This window comes from Ictidomys tridecemlineatus, chromosome 6 (genome assembly GCF_052094955.1).
Source record: "Ictidomys tridecemlineatus isolate mIctTri1 chromosome 6, mIctTri1.hap1, whole genome shotgun sequence".
In the NCBI taxonomy this organism is placed as follows: domain Eukaryota; kingdom Metazoa; phylum Chordata; class Mammalia; order Rodentia; family Sciuridae; genus Ictidomys; species Ictidomys tridecemlineatus.
The window spans coordinates 169485702-169506250 of record NC_135482.1 but is presented as its reverse complement, the minus strand read 5'-3'; the positions used below and the strand labels follow the sequence as shown (position 1 = coordinate 169506250).

Sequence of the window (20549 nt, the reverse complement as noted above, 5' to 3'; positions counted from 1 at the left end):
CATGCCTGGATTGAAAATTTCAGAAATATCACTCATTACCTCTGTATTTTTCAGAAAGTCATTTAGGATCTCAGTTTTCTCATCTATAAAATGGGGTAATAATACTTTTTAAAAGGGTAGTTGAAAATTCTTTTAGAGCACTACACAAATACTAGCTATTCTCATCGAAACAAACAAACAAAAAAAGGATCACCTCACTTGACAGCGTTCCTGGCCTTGATTAAGGGACAAGTGGTTTGCTATTCATTTAAGACTTCAGTTTAGACAAAAGCTTTCCTACTCTTTGTGGCCATATCCTACTTCCTCTCCATAAGAACAGTTTATATTATGACTAGTGAGCAATATATTATTATTGGGCATAGGTACTGGACTCCATACTATACGTGTGAGCATGTCTTCTGTTTTTTCTCTAACTGGGTAGGTGAGTGTATTACCCTTGCCAATACAACTACTTGGTAGGTGAATTCAAAGTCTGCCCCCACAGAGCTAATTATAACTAAAGTACAGATAGATATATAATGCTACTTTAGCCTTGGTGTAGTATTCTCCAAGCAAGCTTTAACAGAGTATTAGATTCTCATAGAAAGCAGCATTTTATTTCTCAATTAGCTACTAATCTCTTTTTGTTCATGGCTTCTTAGTATAAGAAAGAAGTACAAATGAATTTAAGAACCAAAGCACACCCCCATAATTCTAATAAACTCCTTACTTTGTTTAGTTTAAGCACTGCTTCCTCTGTAAAGGCTGTCTTTATACCTTCACTAAAATTGTGCTAGATTTTCTTTCTCTAAGATCCTGTTTCTCTATTTGCAGAACATATATCACTTCTCATAATCATATTTTAGTTTGTCACTTTCTCCCCAATAGTCATTGCACCTCTTTAAAATAGGGAAAATAAAGGTCTTCCAAAGTGTTGATATATGAATCTCAATTACTATTTGTGGAATTAATAAATGTCTGGCATACATTATAAATTTTAAGGATATGTGTATGTGGGTATGTGTACATATATATAATACACACACACACACACACACACACACACACACACACACCCCTACACACAAAAATTCTTCCAACACAAACAGATAAATCCTAGATCAGGATTTTACAGTTAAACTGAAGATCCAGTAGTTAATATATAAAGGGTGTGACATAAATTGAACAGAATATTTATGATATTTTGTTATTTACAAAGGAAACAGTATATTGATGTCATATAAGAAAAGTTTTGTGAAATAACATTTTTGAATAATTATGTTGTAATGGTTTGACATTCTGAAGTATCAGTTTTAAAGCTTTTGTTATAAATTATTATTAATGCCACCAGAGAGTAATACTGAAATCTTGGTACTATTATTCATTATATGTAATTTAATGTACTATAGGTATCTTGGTAAAATGAACAATAATTATACAAGAGATATATATATATAAAAATATTTACATATATACCTTCATTGTCAGTATTGGGTTTGGCTTCCATTTCTGCTATCTTGTGTCTTAATTCAAACACTGAGAGTTGCACTACATCCCTGTTATTAAAAATATTTTGTTAATTATGATGCAATTAAAAATAACATGGGAAAACTAATACATGTAACCCCCATTACTTTAGGAATAATTTCTTATGAAATATCATTTATTTATTGAATATTATTAAACATTATTTATTGAAGAAATGGTTGAGTATCAAGAATCAGACAAATACAAGCTTCTGATTAATAAGGTCCAGAAAGGATTAAATAAGCACTACGGCTCAAAGCTCTCAGGTAATCACTGGAAGCCAATTACCCTTAAATATGATCCCAAAGAAATTGATTACTGAGTTTCTCAGAACACTGTAAAATAAGAGCTGCAAATTATTACAGACAGGAAGAGCTAACAAGGGCAGTAGGCAACAAGTGTCAACCTGAAAAAAAGAAAAAAGAAACACTAATAAAACACACACATGTACGTACACACACACACACACACACACACACACACACTCTTTCTTTAAAAAAGCATTCGTAAATATTTCTGAATGCCTTTTGTATTTAAGGCATTTTGTTAAAGACAGTAAAATGAGCAAGTGGACAGAACAATATCAACAGCAGCAGCTCAATTCCACTTGAATGCTTACCTGGAATGCACTAGCCAGGGCTAAACATTTTACACATTTCATTCCATCCTGGCAACAACAATAGGAAGTGTAACTATTTATATAACACTCTTAAGAGAAAGATGAGGCTTAAGCAAGTTAGTTAACTTAAATAAGGTCCTATAGTTATTGAGTAATAAGAGCCGAGATTTAAATTTATGCAGAATTCCTCTAAATACTTGCTCTGAACCCTTACTGCCTCAGAGAAGGCAGAACCTGATCCTCAGAATGTTTATCATTTGGTTCAAGATTTTAAAAATAAGTAATAAATTAATTAGTAGTGTGACTGGAGTTATAATAGAGAAAAGCACAGAATGAAGCACAGAATGCTATGGGACCCACAGAAAAGTCAATTCTCATGGGGCCTGTGGGTGTGATAAGATTATCTTTTAAAAAATAGCATAGTCAGTTTTAACAAGAAATACTAATATTGTTCTAAAAAGCATAGGAGAGGCTGCTTACTCTGGAGACAGCACACATTCTCCCTTGAATGTGTTATCTATCTTCCTAAATAAACCTGTCTATGCCTTTGTTACAAGAAATGAAAAAGCATCTGAGAAACTGGAGATGAACATGCTTTCAATAGTGCCTTTGCCTACCATTGGCAAGGTCCTGAGTTCAATCCTCAGCATTGCACAAAGAAAGAGAAAAAGAAAGCATAAGAAGAAGGCCCGATTTTTACAAAAAGTTACCATTTCTTAAGTTCTTCTAAAGGATGAAATACTAAATAAATTCCTTGGGATTTTAAACTGAAAAACCCGAATTCAGTAGAACATAAAAACCAAAGACCTATTTTAAAATTACAACATATGTACCAAATACACTTGGGGGGAAGTGTTGTTGGGGGTGTTTTTTGGTTTTGTTGTTCTTGCTTTATTGCTTTTTTTTTTTTTTTGTACCAGGGATTGAACCCAAGGGTGCAATTTTTTTCGATACAGGGTCTCACTAAATTGTTTAGGGCCTCCTAAATTGCTGAGGTTAGCTTTTAACTTGCGATCCTCCTGCCTCGGCCTCCTCAGACTTTATAATTGCTGGTGTGCGCCACCGCGCAGGGCCACTTAGTCTTAACCATAAGAAAGTGCAACCTGCATGCTGACAGGCATAACTAATCAAAAGGCAAATCAACCTCTAGCACAGAACACTGTTAGGGGATGTCGCCTGACGTGCCCTCTATTAATCCTGACGCTGTCCTTCAGCAACCATGACGGCTTCGGTCTGAAGGGCCGCCCCGGGAGGCCTGGGGTCGCGCACCTGCCCCTCACGGGCGCGGGAGGCCGCGCGCCGCCGACTCACTTCTGGTAGATTTCTTCCAGCAACTCCAGTTTAAGGCGGTCGGTGCTCACACCGTCCAAGTTTTCGCCTCTTCCCTCCCCCATAGCGAGCGGTCAGAGAGCTCCCACGCCCTTCGACTCGGCACTGCTTAGAGTATAAGACCTGGAAGGGGCATCCCCAAGCGGGGAAAGAAAAAGCGTCGCCAGGAGCGGTCGCCATGGCGAAACGCCTCACAGTCACCCTCTCCCGCCCACTGCGCCGCGTCACGCGTGACGTCATAGGGCGTCGCCCGCACCGCCCTCCCAGTGGGGCGCCGACGGGGTCGGGAATTGAGGGAGGCGGATTTTGCATGTTGGGTCCTGTTGGGAGCAGCCCTGTGGCTAGACTGAGGGCCCCATTCCTCCCCAACTCCCGCCTCGTTCTGGAGGCCAAGAGGGATGTGCGCCGGCTCCACAGCTGAGTGTGAGGGGCTCCAGAACACCCCCCTCCTTCTTCTTACCTCCCTTTGGCCTTGCTTGCTTTCCTAAACACTGCGCAGTGCCTCATGTTTCCTTATTCCTGGGCCTTGTTAGAGAATGCTGGGTCAAAAGTGGCTGCACCTTTCTTTGCTTCAGTTGGACGCGCACCAGAGGCTCTGGTTAGGGGTGACCCAGGAGGAGCAGACCTTGAAAAGGTACCCCCTGAAAAGAGTTTTAAACCTCATTTCGGGATACTCTTGTCTTGAAGTTTAGGCAAATCTGAGGAATGTCCACTGCAACTTGAAATTTCGTTATATATGTTAATTACATATTTTGCGTTCTGCTTGAGATACATCTGTGTTTCAATATCTTCTCCCTGTCCCCAACATTGACAGGTACACTGGCTACTTTGTTTCGAATATGGCTTTTCCCCCCTCAAAATTCATGTCGGAATTATGAGATATTAAAGAGAAGAGAGCAGGGGACCTTCATGAAGTGATTAAAGCTATGCCCACATGAGAGGAATAATCCACTCATGATTAATGGGTTGGTTAATGGCTTATCTCCAGAGAGGGTCTGCTATGAGAGCCCCTTTGACTAGGACTTTCTCATACTCCCTGTCTCTGGACAGTGATATCCTACACTACTACATTGGGACTTCTTGCTGAAAGGCCAACACCTGATGTTGCCCCTCGACCTTGGATCAAGAACCGTGAACCAAACCCTCTTCTTAACTTACCCAGTGTGTATTTATTATGGTTTGGATATGAAGTGTTCCCCAAAAGCTTCTGTATCGCTGCAGGAATATTCAGAGTTGAAATGATCAGATTATGAGAGCTGTATACTAATCAGTCCATCTTAGCTTGAATGAACTAACTGGGTAGTGACTGTAGACAGGTAGGATTTAGTTGGAGAAGGTGGATCAATGTGGGCCTGCCCTAGAAAGGTTCATCTTCCCTGCAGCCTATCTGCTTCCTGGCTTCCACGAATGCAGCAGCGCCCCTCCACCACACCCTTCCTCCATGATGTTCTGCTCACCTTAGCCTCAAAGCAATGGACTCTAAAAACCATGGACTAAATCACAAGCTAAAGTAAACTGTTTCTCCTCATTTTTTTTTTTTTTTTTGGTTAGGTATTTTGGTCACAGCAAGGAAAAGCTAACACAATTTACTTTCTAATTTTGGTACATTTTCCTGAATCAATTTGAGAAGCTTAAGCACAAGAACATGTTTTTTTTTTTTTTTTTTTGATAGAAATCAGCACAAATGTTGTATCTGGTAAAGATTTTCTTTATTCTCAAAAGTCTGAGAAGTGGCGCTAAATAGAGGTCAGTAAATGTTAGATCCTATAAATAGAAAGTCTTTCAAAGGTATAAAAGCATAAAAATCATATATGTTTAAAGTGTATTTTATTTGGTTGCTGTTTACCAACAAATTTTCAGAAACTGACAACATATTATTGGAAAAATATTAAAAGACTGACTGCAATAGGGTCCTATGGATGCTGTACTTTAAAGTACTGTTCATATAAAATAAAAATTAGAATGATTTGCAAGATAGATGCTGGAGCTAAGGAAAAGTCTTCTGTTAAAACAAGGGTTTCTAAAGAAAGGAGATTTTTAGAACTTTGGAAAATCTCTGTACTAGGAAAAGTTTTAAGCTTGGAAACAGTTTGGAATTGAACTGCTTGAAAAACACACAAACATAGTAACACATTACTGGTAGTGTGCTTAATGTTCAAAAGCACTACCCAGACTTGTAGGCCAGAGATAACCTGAAGCATTTTGAGCATAAGTTCAACTAAAAACAATTGAGTTTTTGTGAACAAAGTTAAGATGCTAAATATATTGTTTTCAAAGAATCTATGAAAAAGAGAAGTGTAATATGACTTTCTCGTGTGTGTGTTTTTTTACTGGGTATACAACCCAGAGCTTTACATAGTTAGGTGTACACTACCACTGAGCTATATCCGCAACCCAAGAAGTATAATATGAATTCATGTTAATCTCCTCTTAAAGATACTTAGCAGTCTTCTCTCCATCTTGGTGACTTCCTCCCTTCTTCCCAGCCAGAGTTAATTTTTTTCTCTTTTTTAGACAGATGAGCAGAAGTAAGAATGAGCTGGGAATAGGTGAAAAGCTAGTCAAATGTTATATATTCTTTCAAATCTTTCTTATGCACACTTTACCTATACATTCTGTGATATCAAAGCTAAGAACTGATATTTCTGTTTGATTTCCTCTGTAGAACCCCATTTCTCCTTTAGGCCAGGAAGGTCAAGAATCCTTTCCTTCTATAATGCTACTTCCAAATTATATTCTTCCGCCTAAATGTAAAATACCTGCCTTTTTAGTCCTCATGCCTCCTTTGCATAACAAAATATACTCTTCCTCCTGGCTTCACTCACAGACTTCATAGTCACTCTGTATATACTAAGACAACCAAGGTTCTTTTCCTTATAAGTCTTGCTGTATTCCTAGCTAACTGGACTTCCAATCCCATCCTACAATCTCATCCTTCAATTCCCAACTCTCATCACTTGTATTTCTACTTCTCTTCCACAGCCATATTCTCAATCTTGTCATCACTGACAGTGGCTATACCTCGACATTCTCTCCCAATTCCTTTTAACCCCCAAGTCAGTTACTGAGCTACACAACAGAATCCCCCCCCATACACTTTTCCATTAAAGGTATCATGCAGAGTATTTTTAAACATGCAAATTCTAGGACCCTTTCCTATATTCAGGGGTCCTAGATTGAGCTGGTTACCAAAATCAGTCTTATAAATTTGAACAGTATATTTGGAAGTGGTGATGGAGAACACTTTTCCCCACTAGTAACTGTTATCTCCAGTGAATAGCCTCCAAGGTGATCAGGCTGTTTCTTTACATATGACAGACCTTTGATAAGGTATAGTTAAGATATTATTTCAGACTTTATTTTTGTATCTTCTTATTTATCTTCCTGAATCTTTTAGATATATTGTGAATAGAAGTGTATGTGTGATGTCTTTAGATAAAAATGTTTTCAGAAATCAATGAAGTGTTCTCTTTCAAGTATTTGTTGCTAAAGTATAAATACAAAATTGGAAAATCCACTGGAAGTCTGTTTAGACAAATACCAATTTAGTATGGTCAGAAAAGACCAGTGAAAGTCCTTTGAGCATAGCATTATCTATCAGATTTACTTGAGAAGTAGAATATAAAATGATGTCTGGCTAACAAATCTTATATCTGGCTGAATGTCAAGCAGAGCACCATCCCCCAGTTATCGATTCTACATACATTTCTGCTCATTGCATCTTGGCACCAGTCAGCAAGGAAAACACAACAAACACTGGATGGCACAACATAAGTTACACAGAAACAGAGCAAGTTTAGCTCCAATAGTGTGTATGGATTCTTCATGGCTAGTGGGTTCCCAGTCAGCCACAGCAGGAAAGTGTGCCTACTTGCATTTCTCTTGTGCTGTTGTGAAACAACCCTGACCCCTTCCGCCAGGGATTATGAAACATGGAAAAATGGGGTACCTGAGGGGAATGGATGCATGATGAGGCAGATCAAAGCAATAGTCATCCAGTCTGAAAACGGGGAAAGGTATTTCCACACAAGGTCTAGGCAGTGTGGTCTCTTTTTTTCTCTTTAATTCTTGATAAGTGTTCCAGACTCGAGACCTATTCTGATGTGGCTGGGGCAGGGTGTGGGGAATGTGAAAAGATTGTACATATGAAACTGCCTTTCCCAAAGCTTACTTAGCTTTCCCTAAAATACCTATAGACAGGGAAGCTCACACTGTAACAAAAATCTAGAACTGATGAATTATTGCTAGTATCTTAGGAAAATTTCTACCATTAAGCCAATTGTAATTTAATTAAAAAAATGCCAACATTGTTAAGCAGCTAGTATCAGAGGAACTCTGTAAGGGCCACTTGTCTTTCTGTATCTATGTTAATGAAAGACCAGAAGACTGACCTATCATTCTACATAGGTCCTTCATTTTTGAAGCTAATATATGATCTCATCTTCCTACCAATTAATACCATTCTCTTTGATCGTGAGCAAGTTATTTAACCTCTCTATAACCTCAGTTTCCTATTCTATAAAAAGAAATATCTTAATTTTTCTAGTGCTCAGAATCATGCACATTATTTTTATATTATATCTGTTGAATCTCAACAATTCAAGCAAAGATAGGCAAAAGGTCTTAGGTCTGTTTGTGCTATTAACAAAATGCTCGAGACTGAGTAATATGTAAAAGGTCAAACATTTCTTTCTCACAATTCTAGAGGCTGGAAGCCCAAGATCAAGATATTGGATGATCCAGTGTCTAGGAAGAACCTGTTCTCTGCTTCCAAAGAGGTACCCTGTTGTTGTGTCATTACATGGTAAAAGTATGGAGGGTGAAAGAGACAAATGGGGTGTACGCACATGGTAGAAGAATGCCAAAAAATGGCCTTGCTAGTTCTAGCCCTTTTATAAGGCACTAATCACACTAATGAGGGAAAAGACCTCATGGCTTAATCACCTCCTAAAGGCCCTGATTGTTAATATTGTTGCATTGGAGATTAAGTTTCAACATGAATTTGGGAGGAGACACAAACATTCAAACTATAGAAAGCTTCTAGACAATGAAAACTGGGCTAAAAAGTTGTGATGATTAATTTTTATGGACCATGGAGTACCCAGATATTTGGATGCTTTGAGAGGGTATGATGTACAAAATAGGTATTCGGTGTTCGTCTGTGGTTCCTGGCAGAGCTCCAGTGCTTTGGAATTTTCAAAGGAGTTTTTTTGGTTATTCATAGTAATCCTTTTTCAACCATGTCTGATTTTATGAAAGATGAGTGTTGGCTGCCAAAGGAATCACTCAGGTAGTTAGAAGTTTGGATCTTTCACCTTTATATCTCTCTCCCAACTCCGACCTCTAAGAGGATGGGAGAGTGCTGGGATTCATTAATTACCAATAGTCAATGACTTAATTATGCCTATATAATGGGGCCTCTGTAAAACTCCTGAATAAGAGTTCAGAGAGCTTTTGGATTGGTAAATGCATTATACCTGGAGGGTGGTGTGGCCCAACTCCTTGGGGACAGAAGGTCCATTTTCTTTGCTCTAAGATGGGGGTCAGCACACTTTTTCTATAAAGGTTTAGATAGTAAATATTTTAGGCTTGTGGGCCCTATAGTCTCTTGCAACTATTTAACTCTGATAGGGTACTAGAGGGCAGCCATAGCCAATATGTAAATAAATGAGTTTAACTATGCTCCAATAGAACTTTCAATAGCTGGCTGGATTTGGTTAATGAGGCATATCTGTGGACCTCTAGTCTAAGGTAACTTTTCAAACTTTGGCTCCACTATTTGCCATTTCATTTCTTAAACATGAACAAAGCAAAGACTGACTGGAGGCTATTTACCAATTCAAATTTTATTTCTCTTATCAACTAGTACATTATCTTTGGCCTCATGAATAAGCTCCACCAATTCTGTGTTCCTAAAAGACAAGCCCAATGAATACATTTAAGGCCAAGCGGTTCAGCAAATTTATTTACAAAGTGCTTTCTTCAGCTATTTTCCAATAAAGTCCCACAAACTAGCCACTAGAGATTTACAAATGATTGCAATAGAATATAGCTATGAAAATAATACCAATCTTTTAAAATTAGTAAACAAAAATAAAATGCCATTAAGTATTTACTTATCTATTTGTAGCTTAAATTAAGATTGGTGGATATTCTTATACCCAAAGTGGAAACTATTGTGTCTACACACCTAGTTGAGCCTAACGTTTTCATATTATTTACCTTGATCACAAAGAGGATCTTCCCTTTTAATAACTTATTGGCTTTTTAAATACAAATTCTAATGGCTAAAGCCAAAAATAAAAATATATTTACCATCAGTAAATTCAACGGCTCATATATTTTTTTCCAAAAACTTTTTAAACAAAGTGTTTGCCTTTCTGAGAGACAATATATGGCAAAATTATTTTTAGAGTATTTTTTGTCCAACTAAGCTGATAATAATCACTCCAAATTTTAATGCAATATCAATCATACTGAAAACTTTTCTAGGCTCTTAATAAATCAATACCATTCTCAATCCAAAAGATTTACAGATTTATTTGTATTGATTTTAAATTTTAAAAAAATCTCATTTCAGAACCAACATATAAGCTACCAAATAATTTTACAGAACCTCATTTTTCATGATCCAACTTCATCCTTGTTTTGAAAACACTTTAAAAATATTATCTAAGAATTCTTTTAGCTCAGATTATAGTTTTTGTTTAGCTTCCACAATGAAAATTCTGACAAGTGTCTAAAAAGATCCACAATTAGTGCAAAAAGAGGCAGTATGTTAAGTCATTCCTTCCCACTATAAATAGGACTAAGGTTACTAAATGCCAAATTTTATGTAAATATATAATTTTCTACTTTCGGAAAGATAACATATAAAAATAATTTTATAATGTTATTATGAGTGTTATAGCACATGTATTATAAGCTTTATTTTAACTGCAAAAATATTTTGGCTGCATTTTGGGAAAAAATAAATTTACTGAGAATATAACTGCAAACTTCTAAAGGCCAGGTGCAAGAATACTGATTATTTTCCTTGTGTAAGTAGAATACATGTCATAAAACATAGGACAGTCACTTTGTAGGAATGAATGCATTTTAAAAAATACTGATTAATTTGCAGGGAATTTCACATTTGCCTATTAAATAGAATTTCCTCCATCTGGTAAGGCTTTGGTATAGGTGATTCCCAGCACTTCCACTATTTATCTTTCTTCTTTCCTTCTTTCTTTTCTACTTCTTCTGTCTTTTCATCCTTCTCTTTTCTCATATCTGCAGTTGCTGCTCCTTCTTGACTTTCTCCCCGTGAAGCACCAGGTATTTGATAGTCCTCAAGGAGTTTTTGTCCTGTTTGTTTTGCAGTTTTCTTCACCACTGCTTTGATACCAATGTTGTCAATATTATAGGCAGTTAAACCAACATTGATGGCAGAATCCACTGCATGGTGTGTAGCTTCTCCTGCATTATGCCCGTATCTTACAAAATAAAATGAAAATGAGAGAATGTACGATGAAATATAAATATAAAATAAGGTCTTCTGAATTAGTATTTAATAAATTATGTGACTACTATGTTATCCCTAAAAAGTAAAATCAAACCTTAAGGTTTAATTTAATTAACAACTCAAAATGAAATCACACTGTGACAAAGCAATAGTTTCCCTTGCAGTAAAAACCATGTTTGAAAATAAAAGACTAGCTGGGATTAAAGGCATGTACCACCATGCCTGGTCAGTCCCTATTATTTTGTAAGTCCTCAGCATTCTGCAGGATTTGCTAATGGTGCAGAACACAGTGGGGACCTTCTCATAGCCAACCAAGCCCCAGACAGAAAATACTATTGTCAGGCGGCAATGGCTATGACTAAACAAGAAAAAGGGATAGTGGCTGTTTCAGTACTGAAAAAGTAACTAACTCTTAGTGACACCAGTTTTTCTTAAAGCTTACTTCTCTAGGACTGGGACACCATAACAAGAATTTGGCCACAGTCAGGTTTTCAAGTCCAGGAAGCACTCCAGATGAATAAACCTCCACTGCTAGATACTTACAATGTTTCCTACTCTACTTCAAGTCTAATACCTCTTATTGCACTCATATTTCTATGTGTAATGCAATTCTAAAAACAACACTGTCCTTAATATTAAAACTCAATTTGTTTTGATACCCTGTTGATTTCACTTTTTATTCTATGTTATCACAACAAGTTTCTGTTAAGCTAATGGAAAATAGTTATAAAATTAGGAATCAGAAAATTAGACTCTAATATCAGATGTGCAAATAACTAGTCATATGACCGTGGTCCAGTCCCAATTTCTTTGCTTCTCAACTTCTTTATCTCATAAAACGATGTATATATGAAAGCACTTTGAAAATTCTAAAGTAGTACTAAATACGTTTTAAGAGACCTTTCAGTTTTATTTTTAAATATATGCTCACCTCATCTGCTTCCCAAAGACTTACAACCAGTTTTCATAAAAGTGTCTATTCTTTTCTTCATAGATAATTAACTTCTCAGTACATTTTTTATTCATATTCAAACTACACTGCTAAGAACTCATAGGAAGCATATATCTGGCAAGAATATAAAGCTTATTCTTGATCTCTTTTTAATAAATTAACTTTAATAAGATTTTAAGTTAGATTTTATATACTAACATTACCAAATGAAGAATAATACAAAGTAAATATGAAATGTTCTAAATAAATCAAAGGAATTTATATGAATCAGACTTTTCAACAATTTTCCTAATGTGTTCAGTCATATTTTTTTAATATTTATTTTTTAGTTTTCGGCAGACACAACATTTTTGTTTGTATGTGGTGCTGAGGATCGAACCCGGGCCGCACGCATGCCAGGCAAGCGCGCTACCGCTTGAGCCACATCCCCAGCCCCGTGTTCAGGCATACTGACACACATAGCATATTGCCAGTGATTTTAGATTTTACTAATTATTGTAACATTTCAATTACAACTTTCAAGTAAAATTTCCATGTAAATCAATTTATATGCCACCTTCAAAATTATCCTCAGATATATTACCCTGAAATATTTGAAGCATTAATAGCTTTTTTTAACCTAGTCATCAAAGGTAGATAACTTATGGTTATTTATGAAGGAATTGTAGGTGAAGCTAAGGAGTTTAAATTTTATCTTGAAATTGGTGGAAAATGAAAAAAAATTTACCAATGGAAATGGAATGATCCAACTTATGTTTTAGAAAGATTCCTCTAACTCTGGTTACTTTCTGAATTTGAAGAGTATACACAACTGGAAGTAAAGGAACCAGTTAGGAAATAAGCTGTGGGCTGGATAGGAAATGATGACGGTATATTCTAAGGCAGTAAGGTTTGAGAGCAAGGGATGAATATAAAAAAAACAACAGAAAAATCTGTAGTAATGTAATTTGGATGTTTGAGTCTAAAGATTAAGACATAAGTTAACAAAAAACACAAGTTTGAGAGTTGTTGGTATACAGGTCATAATTGTATCCACAAGTGTGGATAAGATTATCCATGAAAAGTAAAAGAGGACAGAACAAGGAAAAACTTTAATGAGGACCAATATGTAAAAGATAGAAGTGGAAGAAAACAATCCTGAGAAACAGTCTGATAAGACCAAATGGAAAGATGGGCTAAATGAGAATATTGTTAGATTTGCACACTAACTCATCATTCTTAACAAACATTAAATACTAAAACAAGATCAATCAGGAGAGGTAAACAAGCATGTGATTAAAAGTTATCCATGAAAATTTCAGAAAAAAATGATATACATGAAAAAGTCACTATCTTTCAAATAAACTGAAAACCCATACTAGAAGGCTGGCTAACATCCCATACCAAAAGCAAAACCTAAAATGAAGAACTGACTTAATGATGGGTCAAAATCAACAAAATAAAATTAAACAGTATAGATAAAAACTCTAAATTTTAGGTACAAGTAGCAAATGTCCAAAGACAAGATACCAAAAAAACATACTCTGACTTGTGTGCCATTATTTTATCAAGTGAAAAATATTAACAAGATAAGGGAAGCAAATCCCACTATATTCGATGTGATCACAATAGAGCTGGAATATTAGATTCAATTCTGTATGCCACATCTTGGAAATAATACTGATAAACTTCTATTTTTCCCTTATATATGCAGTTGTTAAAGGAACTAAGATTACATAGAAAACAAGAAAAAAAAAACAAGTAAAGGACACAGTGACAGTGTTTAAATATCAGTATAGATAGCACATGGAAAAAGAAGATTCTGTATATGTAACTCCTGAGTATATGTCATAGAGAACTGGTTTAAGTACTAATGACAACTGCCACTGGAGTTACCCCTTCACCCCATGCAAATTTTAAGGTTATCTTTTAATTAAATTTCATTATAAACAAACCAATAAAATACTGTGTCATACAACAATAAATTTCTTGTAGGAAAATATTTATTATTACGCTTATTTTTCAAAAACAAACATTCCAATATAAAAATATTGTTAGGGGAAAATAAAAATAGTCTAACCTACTGGAATTATATTATTCTCCTTAAACAACTGAAGGTGGAACTAAAGAAGCTCAATAGTGAAATCTAGAAACTATGAAGAAGAGTGATGATTAATAGGTACTATAGTGCAATTTAGTATAGCAGAGTTAAAGTTACTTACCTTCATTGTTCCTATAGTAGACAAAACTACTAATGTAACTGACAAAAATAGTCTTAATAGTGCTATACATTTACCTAAAAAATGTTAAGAATGTAGCTAGCTAACCCTCTATATAGGCTTATATCACCAGAAATCAGATAATGGATTTTATGTATTTGTTTTTCTTCCAGGCATAATGCATATAGCAGTAGATTTAAAAGAAATTACTTGAGAGAGTAACATTTTATCACTAAAATGATAAATAATATACATTTACTTTGGTTTACTTTCCACAACACAAATGCTCCTCTGCTTTTTGATACTATAATAAATGTAAACAAATAAGGTTGTAAAAAAGTATAAATTTATGTAAATAACTGAGAACTCAATTAAAAGACAGAACAACTAGATCTTCCATGTCTTCAGTTCTTTCACCAAGTTATTATTGGCTGAATACTTATTTCCATCAGTGAGAAAACCGGATATCTGGGTGTGGTGGCACATGCCTATAATCCCAGTGGCTAGGGAGGCTGAGATAGGAGAATCATGAGTTCAAAGTCAGCCTCAGCAAATCAGCAAGGGACTAAGCAATTTGGTGAGACCCTATCTCTAAATACAAAATAGGGCTAGGGATGTGGCTCAATGGTTGAGTGCCCCTGAGTTCAATCCCTCATACTCCCCACCCCTCCTCCCCCAAAAAAGAAAGAAAATAAGATTACCTGGACAAGATCCTTTATTCCCCATTGCCTCTCTCATCCTTTCTAAGAGGATTTGAAAATAAATTACTACGATAACTGAAAATCATCCCTACAGTTGCAAATACAAAGCTACTTAACTAAATTTTCACCTTTTTGTCATCCAAATGAAGGAAAGGATAAAAAGAATTCCAATATATACTATTACAGAAATTAATTTAGAACCACTGTTAAAATATTCTGTTTATCATATTACTAAGATCAGAAATATTCTCTATATCAAAACCTAGTACGTTTTCGTTAACAGACTATCAAACTTGGAAAAACCCAACAAGTACTTTCACCTTCTGATATAACTATCTAATTATGCTAATAAATGATAATCTAAACATAACTGACTTTTGGCCTAAAAGGCACTTCTGACTTGCTCTTGCTTATAAAAGAAACTTTCTAATTCTGAATGACTAATCAAAATAAATTCAAGGGCATAAAAAATTAGCAATATTAGAGGTCAGTGTGAGAAGAAGAGGTGAACTGGAAGGTGAGTTTTTACATTTATCAAAAGAATTTTAGATATACTCTATATTTTCTTTTTCAACTCTTGGTAAAACTGACTACAATATGTTGTGCCATGTTGCTTTGATTCAAAGCTATACATGCCCCAAATCCAAATCGAGCAGATCAAATCAATTTAGGATGGAAATTAACTTTGGTAATTCCTAAACCAAAGGGAGTCTAAAATCATTAGGTAATGCTACAAAAACTCTAGGTACTAAACTTTCACAACACAAGGTCGTAGTGCCCCAGCACTATTCTCTGCACTGCAGAGCAAAGATTCTGATGATAACACTTGGTTTATATCCTAGCCCTACAATTTACTAGGGCTGAAATCTTTAACTAGGTATTTAACTCTATGCTTTGATTTCCTCATCTGTAGAATAAAAATATTAAAATACACATATGAAAAGCAATGAACACAGACAATGCCTAATATGTAAATATGAATGCCAATACTGCCAATGAATAATTAACACAAATGACCAAGAATAGTGAACATTATTAATGTTTTTTCTTTTGTAACTATGTCATAAAATCTGAACTAATTCAAAGCTAAGAAAGCAAGTCATCTCCTTCATACTAGATATAGTTTTTAGATCTTGATTCCTCTAGTGCTTACTATAAAGGCAGTATAATTAGAAAAAAAGAGAGATAAAAGCAGATCTTGTTTTAAATCTCATCTTTAATACCATCTGTCATAAACTAAATACAGTTGCTGCCACAACATCTATTTTTTAGGTCTCACATAAGCTGTTTGAAATCTGTGGTATCCTAGGTCTTTTGACCTAGTTAAAACTTCCCCTGTTTTGTGGTATAGTCCTCTTGTTCCTCATCTCGCTGACTCAAAAGTCCAACACACTTCACAATTGCTGACCATGATAAAACCTAACAGCCCACACCAGAGTCATGTGAATAAATTCTTTTCTTACACATTTTCTTTAAACTAGCTAATCCACAATTCCTAGCTAAAAGGATAATGTCCATGATCTTAAAGTCACAGTGTCACAGATCCTCTTTCCTCCCCTCTTTTACACAAATCTGTTCTCTTTCTCTTTCCTGACACACTGGTTGAGTAACCCTGATGTCTTCAGACTTCCTGACGGCTCTTGTGGGAACACCTCTTTTCTCGTGGATTTGTAACATGATGCTTTTATTATTTTCTGTTTTGTTGTACTACCTCCTCTGTGTCTCACATGACCAATGCAACCAAACCTAACTCTCCTTCCAGTTAATGGTCTCGTCCAGTTAATCTCAGTAGGAATAAACTAGATACAGGTCTGACAAGAGACACAAGAATGTCTGCCAGCATAAACAAGGTTCCTGTGAGAGGGACACCACGTGGTCAGAGGTTGGAAACTTAGGTACTGGGTAATCTGCCAGGATAAAGAAGTAATACTAAAAGCTGCATTATAAAAACCCATGATTACCTACCCTGAAGCCCTAGAAGGGCAGGACTAGAGTTTATACACACTCCTCAGAGATCTCAAAAGCCAAACTAGAAAGAAATCTTAACACCACTTACCAAATAAACATGTACAAACCATTTGTTTGTTCACTTCTTAATATATGAAATAGAAGACATACCATCTGTGCTTTTTAATACAAATATACAGTGGTTCTAGAGTCAAGATGTGTCAAAAATTTGTCTTGTACAACAGTAGGATAACATTAATAAGGGGTACTATAGTTCAATTGATTCCTTTCAAACAAACATCACCATCAAAACGAAGTCATTAACAGTATAAAAAAATGCAAGCTTTTGTAAAAAAAAAAATAAGCCTAGTCTTTGCACTAATGGTAAACATTTGTTATAATTAGTAACATGAAGCAAAGTCACAAGAATTCTATTGTTATGTTAAAAATACTACTCTTTAAAAAAAATAAATAAAATTTAAAAAATACTACTCTTCTCCCTATTTGAGAAACACAGTGAAAAAAATGTTTTATCAGATACTTAAAAATAATAATTATATAATCATCTTTATCATCATGGATTTTAACAAATTATACAAAAGATTTAGTCATTAAAGTGATAAAATTCAACTTACTTGTATCTGACAGTTTGTACAGTTTCTGCTGAAACATTGTTAACAATGCATCTAGCTGCACATTCCAATCCCTGCCAGACAGTTGAAAATCCTGTAAATGTATTCAAAGTAAGTAAATCTCAACTCAAAGCAAACAAAGCTTCCCAATTAAAATTGCTGAGGGCTGGGGATGTAGCTCAGTCAGTGTTAAGAGAATTTGTCTATCATACAAAAGGCCCAGGTTTGAACCCCTCCAAACTAACACAGTGTAACATTCTGGGCCTTTTTATTACCTTGAACACTACTTGCCGCAACAACCATAGCTCCATCCAGGGTAGACTTCCCATCTTTGTCTCTTTTAAGAGATTCTGGAACAAGTTTGCTTCCATGCTTCTTAACATGTGGAGCTAGTTCTTTTCCAACACAATTTGCTACAGTGCAAACTCCATCAACTAATATGACCATTAAAAAAAAAAAAAGTATTTAGAAAACCTGTTCTTCCTTGATTTTACCACAATCATTTAGTAAAATTCTTTATTACATAATGCTACCATTTCTACTTGAAAATGAGAAGCTAGGTTGGCTAGTTTTCAAACAAAGGCTATTATTTAGCTTAAAGTGTGCTTTTTATCTACTACTGGTAACCTTACCATCCATACATGGCTATACATGTTCTTTTTGGCACTTGTGCTTAGATAGAAAAGGTGGATGATTTTCTTTTGACTTTTACAATACAAAACTGGATGTACCTTTAGTTTTTCAGCAAAGCATATTTATACTCTTTCTCTCTAGCACCAAATATTTCAAGAAATAGTAAGATATTTAAGTCTATAAAAGTAAACAACCCAAAATGTGATTCAAAGAATACTATTTAGTATCCAAATATCAAAGAAGATAATCTCACTAATTTAATGGTAATCCATTAACAATGTGACCTTCTTACAACATCAAATTTTAGTGCTGTGATTGTCAAAAGACAAAGGAAGAAGAATATAGCTTGGCAAGACTGGCACCAGAATCACTAAGTCAACATCTCATAAACAATATATCTATCCCTTTTCCTTGACCCTCAACTACTGAGCTGTGATCCACTAAACAATGTGTCATATTCCTTAGATAGAAGCTCAAAGAATAAATAATAAATACATTTGGATCTCCTTTCCAAGATAACATATACTCTCCTTCTCAATACATCAAAACTACCCTTTTACCAGTTTCTCAGATGTTAATAAGCAAAAAACAATCACTAGGGATCTTATAAAATGAAGATTCTGAATAAGTAAAGTGTGTATGGTACCTAAAATTCTGCATTTCTAGGCTCCCAGATAGGCTGATGTTGAAGATCTACAGGTCCTACCATGAATAGCAAGGTGAAATTGCTGCATTCTAATTCTGAGATTAAAACATCTAAATGAATATTTAGATTAAATGTGGGTTAAGAGATTATTTTTAATTTACTAAAAAGAAGCAATGTTATCTAGAATTAATTTACCTAGGAACTGGCTGACTTTCGCTGCTCCTCCTGTAGCCTGCTTTGCTATATAAAGTCCCTTGGTGACAGCTGGACTAACTTCCACTGGTTTTTCTTCTGGTTGAATTCGTTCTCGGAGTTTAGAGGCACCTTTCTGGATTGCTTTACCAGTAAATTCAGCACCTTTGACTAAACCCCAACTCACCCAGGAAGCACCTATTTAAAGGAAAATTATTAATTGTATAGCATTAAGTATATATATCTTGAAACCTTTTAATAAGTAATATTGACAAGAAAAACATAAAAGGAGTTTAGGTCCCATAAATACAATGCCATAAATTTTAAAGCCAAATCTGAACCTATAATTTTCTGCCTTGATTACACATCTTATTTCAAACTAAACTTATCTTTCAATACTTAAGTTTAACATTTCTCCATGACAGAATTCTGCGTTACTGTATGCTGGTACTACAACTTGTAGTTTCTCCATATGTTACTTACCACAGTTTACACTATTGTTAGATACTAATTTTGAGTTTTGGTGCCATTAAGATAGTATTTGGCAGGAGGACCCGGATATTCTTGTTCTTTTTGCCTTGGTCCAGGTACCATTTTTCTCCCATGAAATCCTGAGGGAGAAAGACACGAACAATGCAAACACAAAGGATGTCTTTCAAATACCACATAAATTCTTGCTTACTTTAAGCTAAAGGTCATTGTATCCTAAACCCAACTCCTAGATCTCAGGACCCTTTAGATTGCTAAATCTGACTGACAAAAACTTAACGTGAAAGACTGGATGAGAAGAGGAAATTTGAAAGATGAAAGGCCTAGAGGATTTGTCATTTCCCATTACTATGGTCCCTAGCTCTTTCCTTTGATCAAAAAGCAGAGGGAAAAATGGAATGCCAGGGTCATCTTTGGTGAAAAGAAAAAGTCCTCAGCACTGGAAACTTCCAAGAAAAGGTAGAGTGAGAGAAGCAAGAAGTTAAGAGTATTTTACTCCTCTACAGAGAGCTTAAAATTTAAACAATCTCCTTTTTGGCCAACCCCAAAACATTGAACTTTTAAAGCTATCCATATAAAATACTTTAGGATATTATGTTAAGGTCTATGACCTACTTTTACATGATTACTCCAGTCCATGAGTAAGCATCCAGTGATCACATGAAAATCATACCTAAATTTTTTTTTAAGTTAGTATGAAGGAGATGACTTGCCACTTTTTTGTTTCTCCTAATTCAGTCAATACCCTACTTCCATCTCTAATCCTGCCCCATAGTCATGCCCAATAATTAATTCTGAAGGAGGCCCAAGTCATAAACCTAGGTGAACAGGTTCCCATAACAATAAAAGGCTTGAACATGTCCTTCACACACACACACACACAAAAAAAAAAAAAGATTTTAGAGTTACTAACTTGTAGGTTGAAAAATCTGAAGAAATGAAAAACTGGTTGAACGTGAAGAGACTGAGAAATCAAACTGATAATGGAACAAAGGAGATTATAACCCCCAAATTAAACATTGTAAAAAAGGGGGAGGGATACAGTCTACTGGTGACTGAGGAAAATAAATGGAAGTAAGATAAATGAAAGATCATAGGACTAATAAAGCAAAATACTAGATGAAAATAAGCAATATATTATCAGGCAATAGCATAACACAGATAAATATGTTAAAACTGTAGACACAGCAATAGAAGATAA

At 35.2% G+C, this 20549-nt stretch overlaps 2 protein-coding genes and 1 long non-coding RNA gene across 18 annotated transcripts in view; 1 reads left to right on the top strand and 2 right to left on the bottom strand.

The window, feature by feature from the left end:
- Positions 1–3681, bottom strand: part of Ccdc169 (coiled-coil domain containing 169) — a 48741-nt gene extending 45060 nt beyond the window's left edge. For 4 of the 10 annotated variants that reach the window (XR_013423437.1, XM_005317102.5, XM_078016114.1 and 1 more), the window contains exons 1-2: positions 3437–3681; positions 1456–1535 (exon numbers count right to left, since the gene is read on the bottom strand). Coding sequence is in view for 7 of the 10 variants with exons in the window: in XM_005317102.5 (XP_005317159.1) it covers positions 1456–1535; positions 3437–3519 (163 nt within the window). In the remaining 3 variants the exon portion in view is untranslated. Of the gene's footprint in view, positions 1–1455; positions 1536–1794; positions 2086–2125; positions 3357–3394 lie in introns of those variants that run through there. The other 6 variants (XM_040281600.2, XM_040281604.2, XM_040281601.2 and 3 more) reach the window with 6 other exon arrangements.
- A 10-nt stretch (positions 3682–3691) lies between these two features.
- Positions 3692–11616, top strand: LOC144365169 (uncharacterized). Its single transcript, XR_013423438.1, has 3 exons — positions 3692–4088; positions 8160–8232; positions 11396–11616. It is a non-coding gene; the product is annotated as an uncharacterized LOC144365169 (long non-coding RNA).
- The window catches only part of Spart (spartin), a 57740-nt gene continuing 46473 nt past the window's right edge, over positions 9283–20549 (bottom strand). For 6 of the 7 annotated variants that reach the window (XM_021730415.3, XM_013360856.4, XM_013360858.4 and 3 more), the window contains exons 6-9: positions 18863–19057; positions 17664–17822; positions 17392–17482; positions 9283–10929 (exon numbers count right to left, since the gene is read on the bottom strand). In XM_021730415.3, coding sequence (XP_021586090.1) covers positions 10656–10929; positions 17392–17482; positions 17664–17822; positions 18863–19057 — 719 coding nt within the window. In that variant the 3' untranslated portion in view covers positions 9283–10655. Of the gene's footprint in view, positions 10930–14809; positions 14852–17391; positions 17483–17663; positions 17823–18862; positions 19058–20549 lie in introns of all 7 variants that reach the window. The other variant, XM_078016113.1, reaches the window with a different exon arrangement.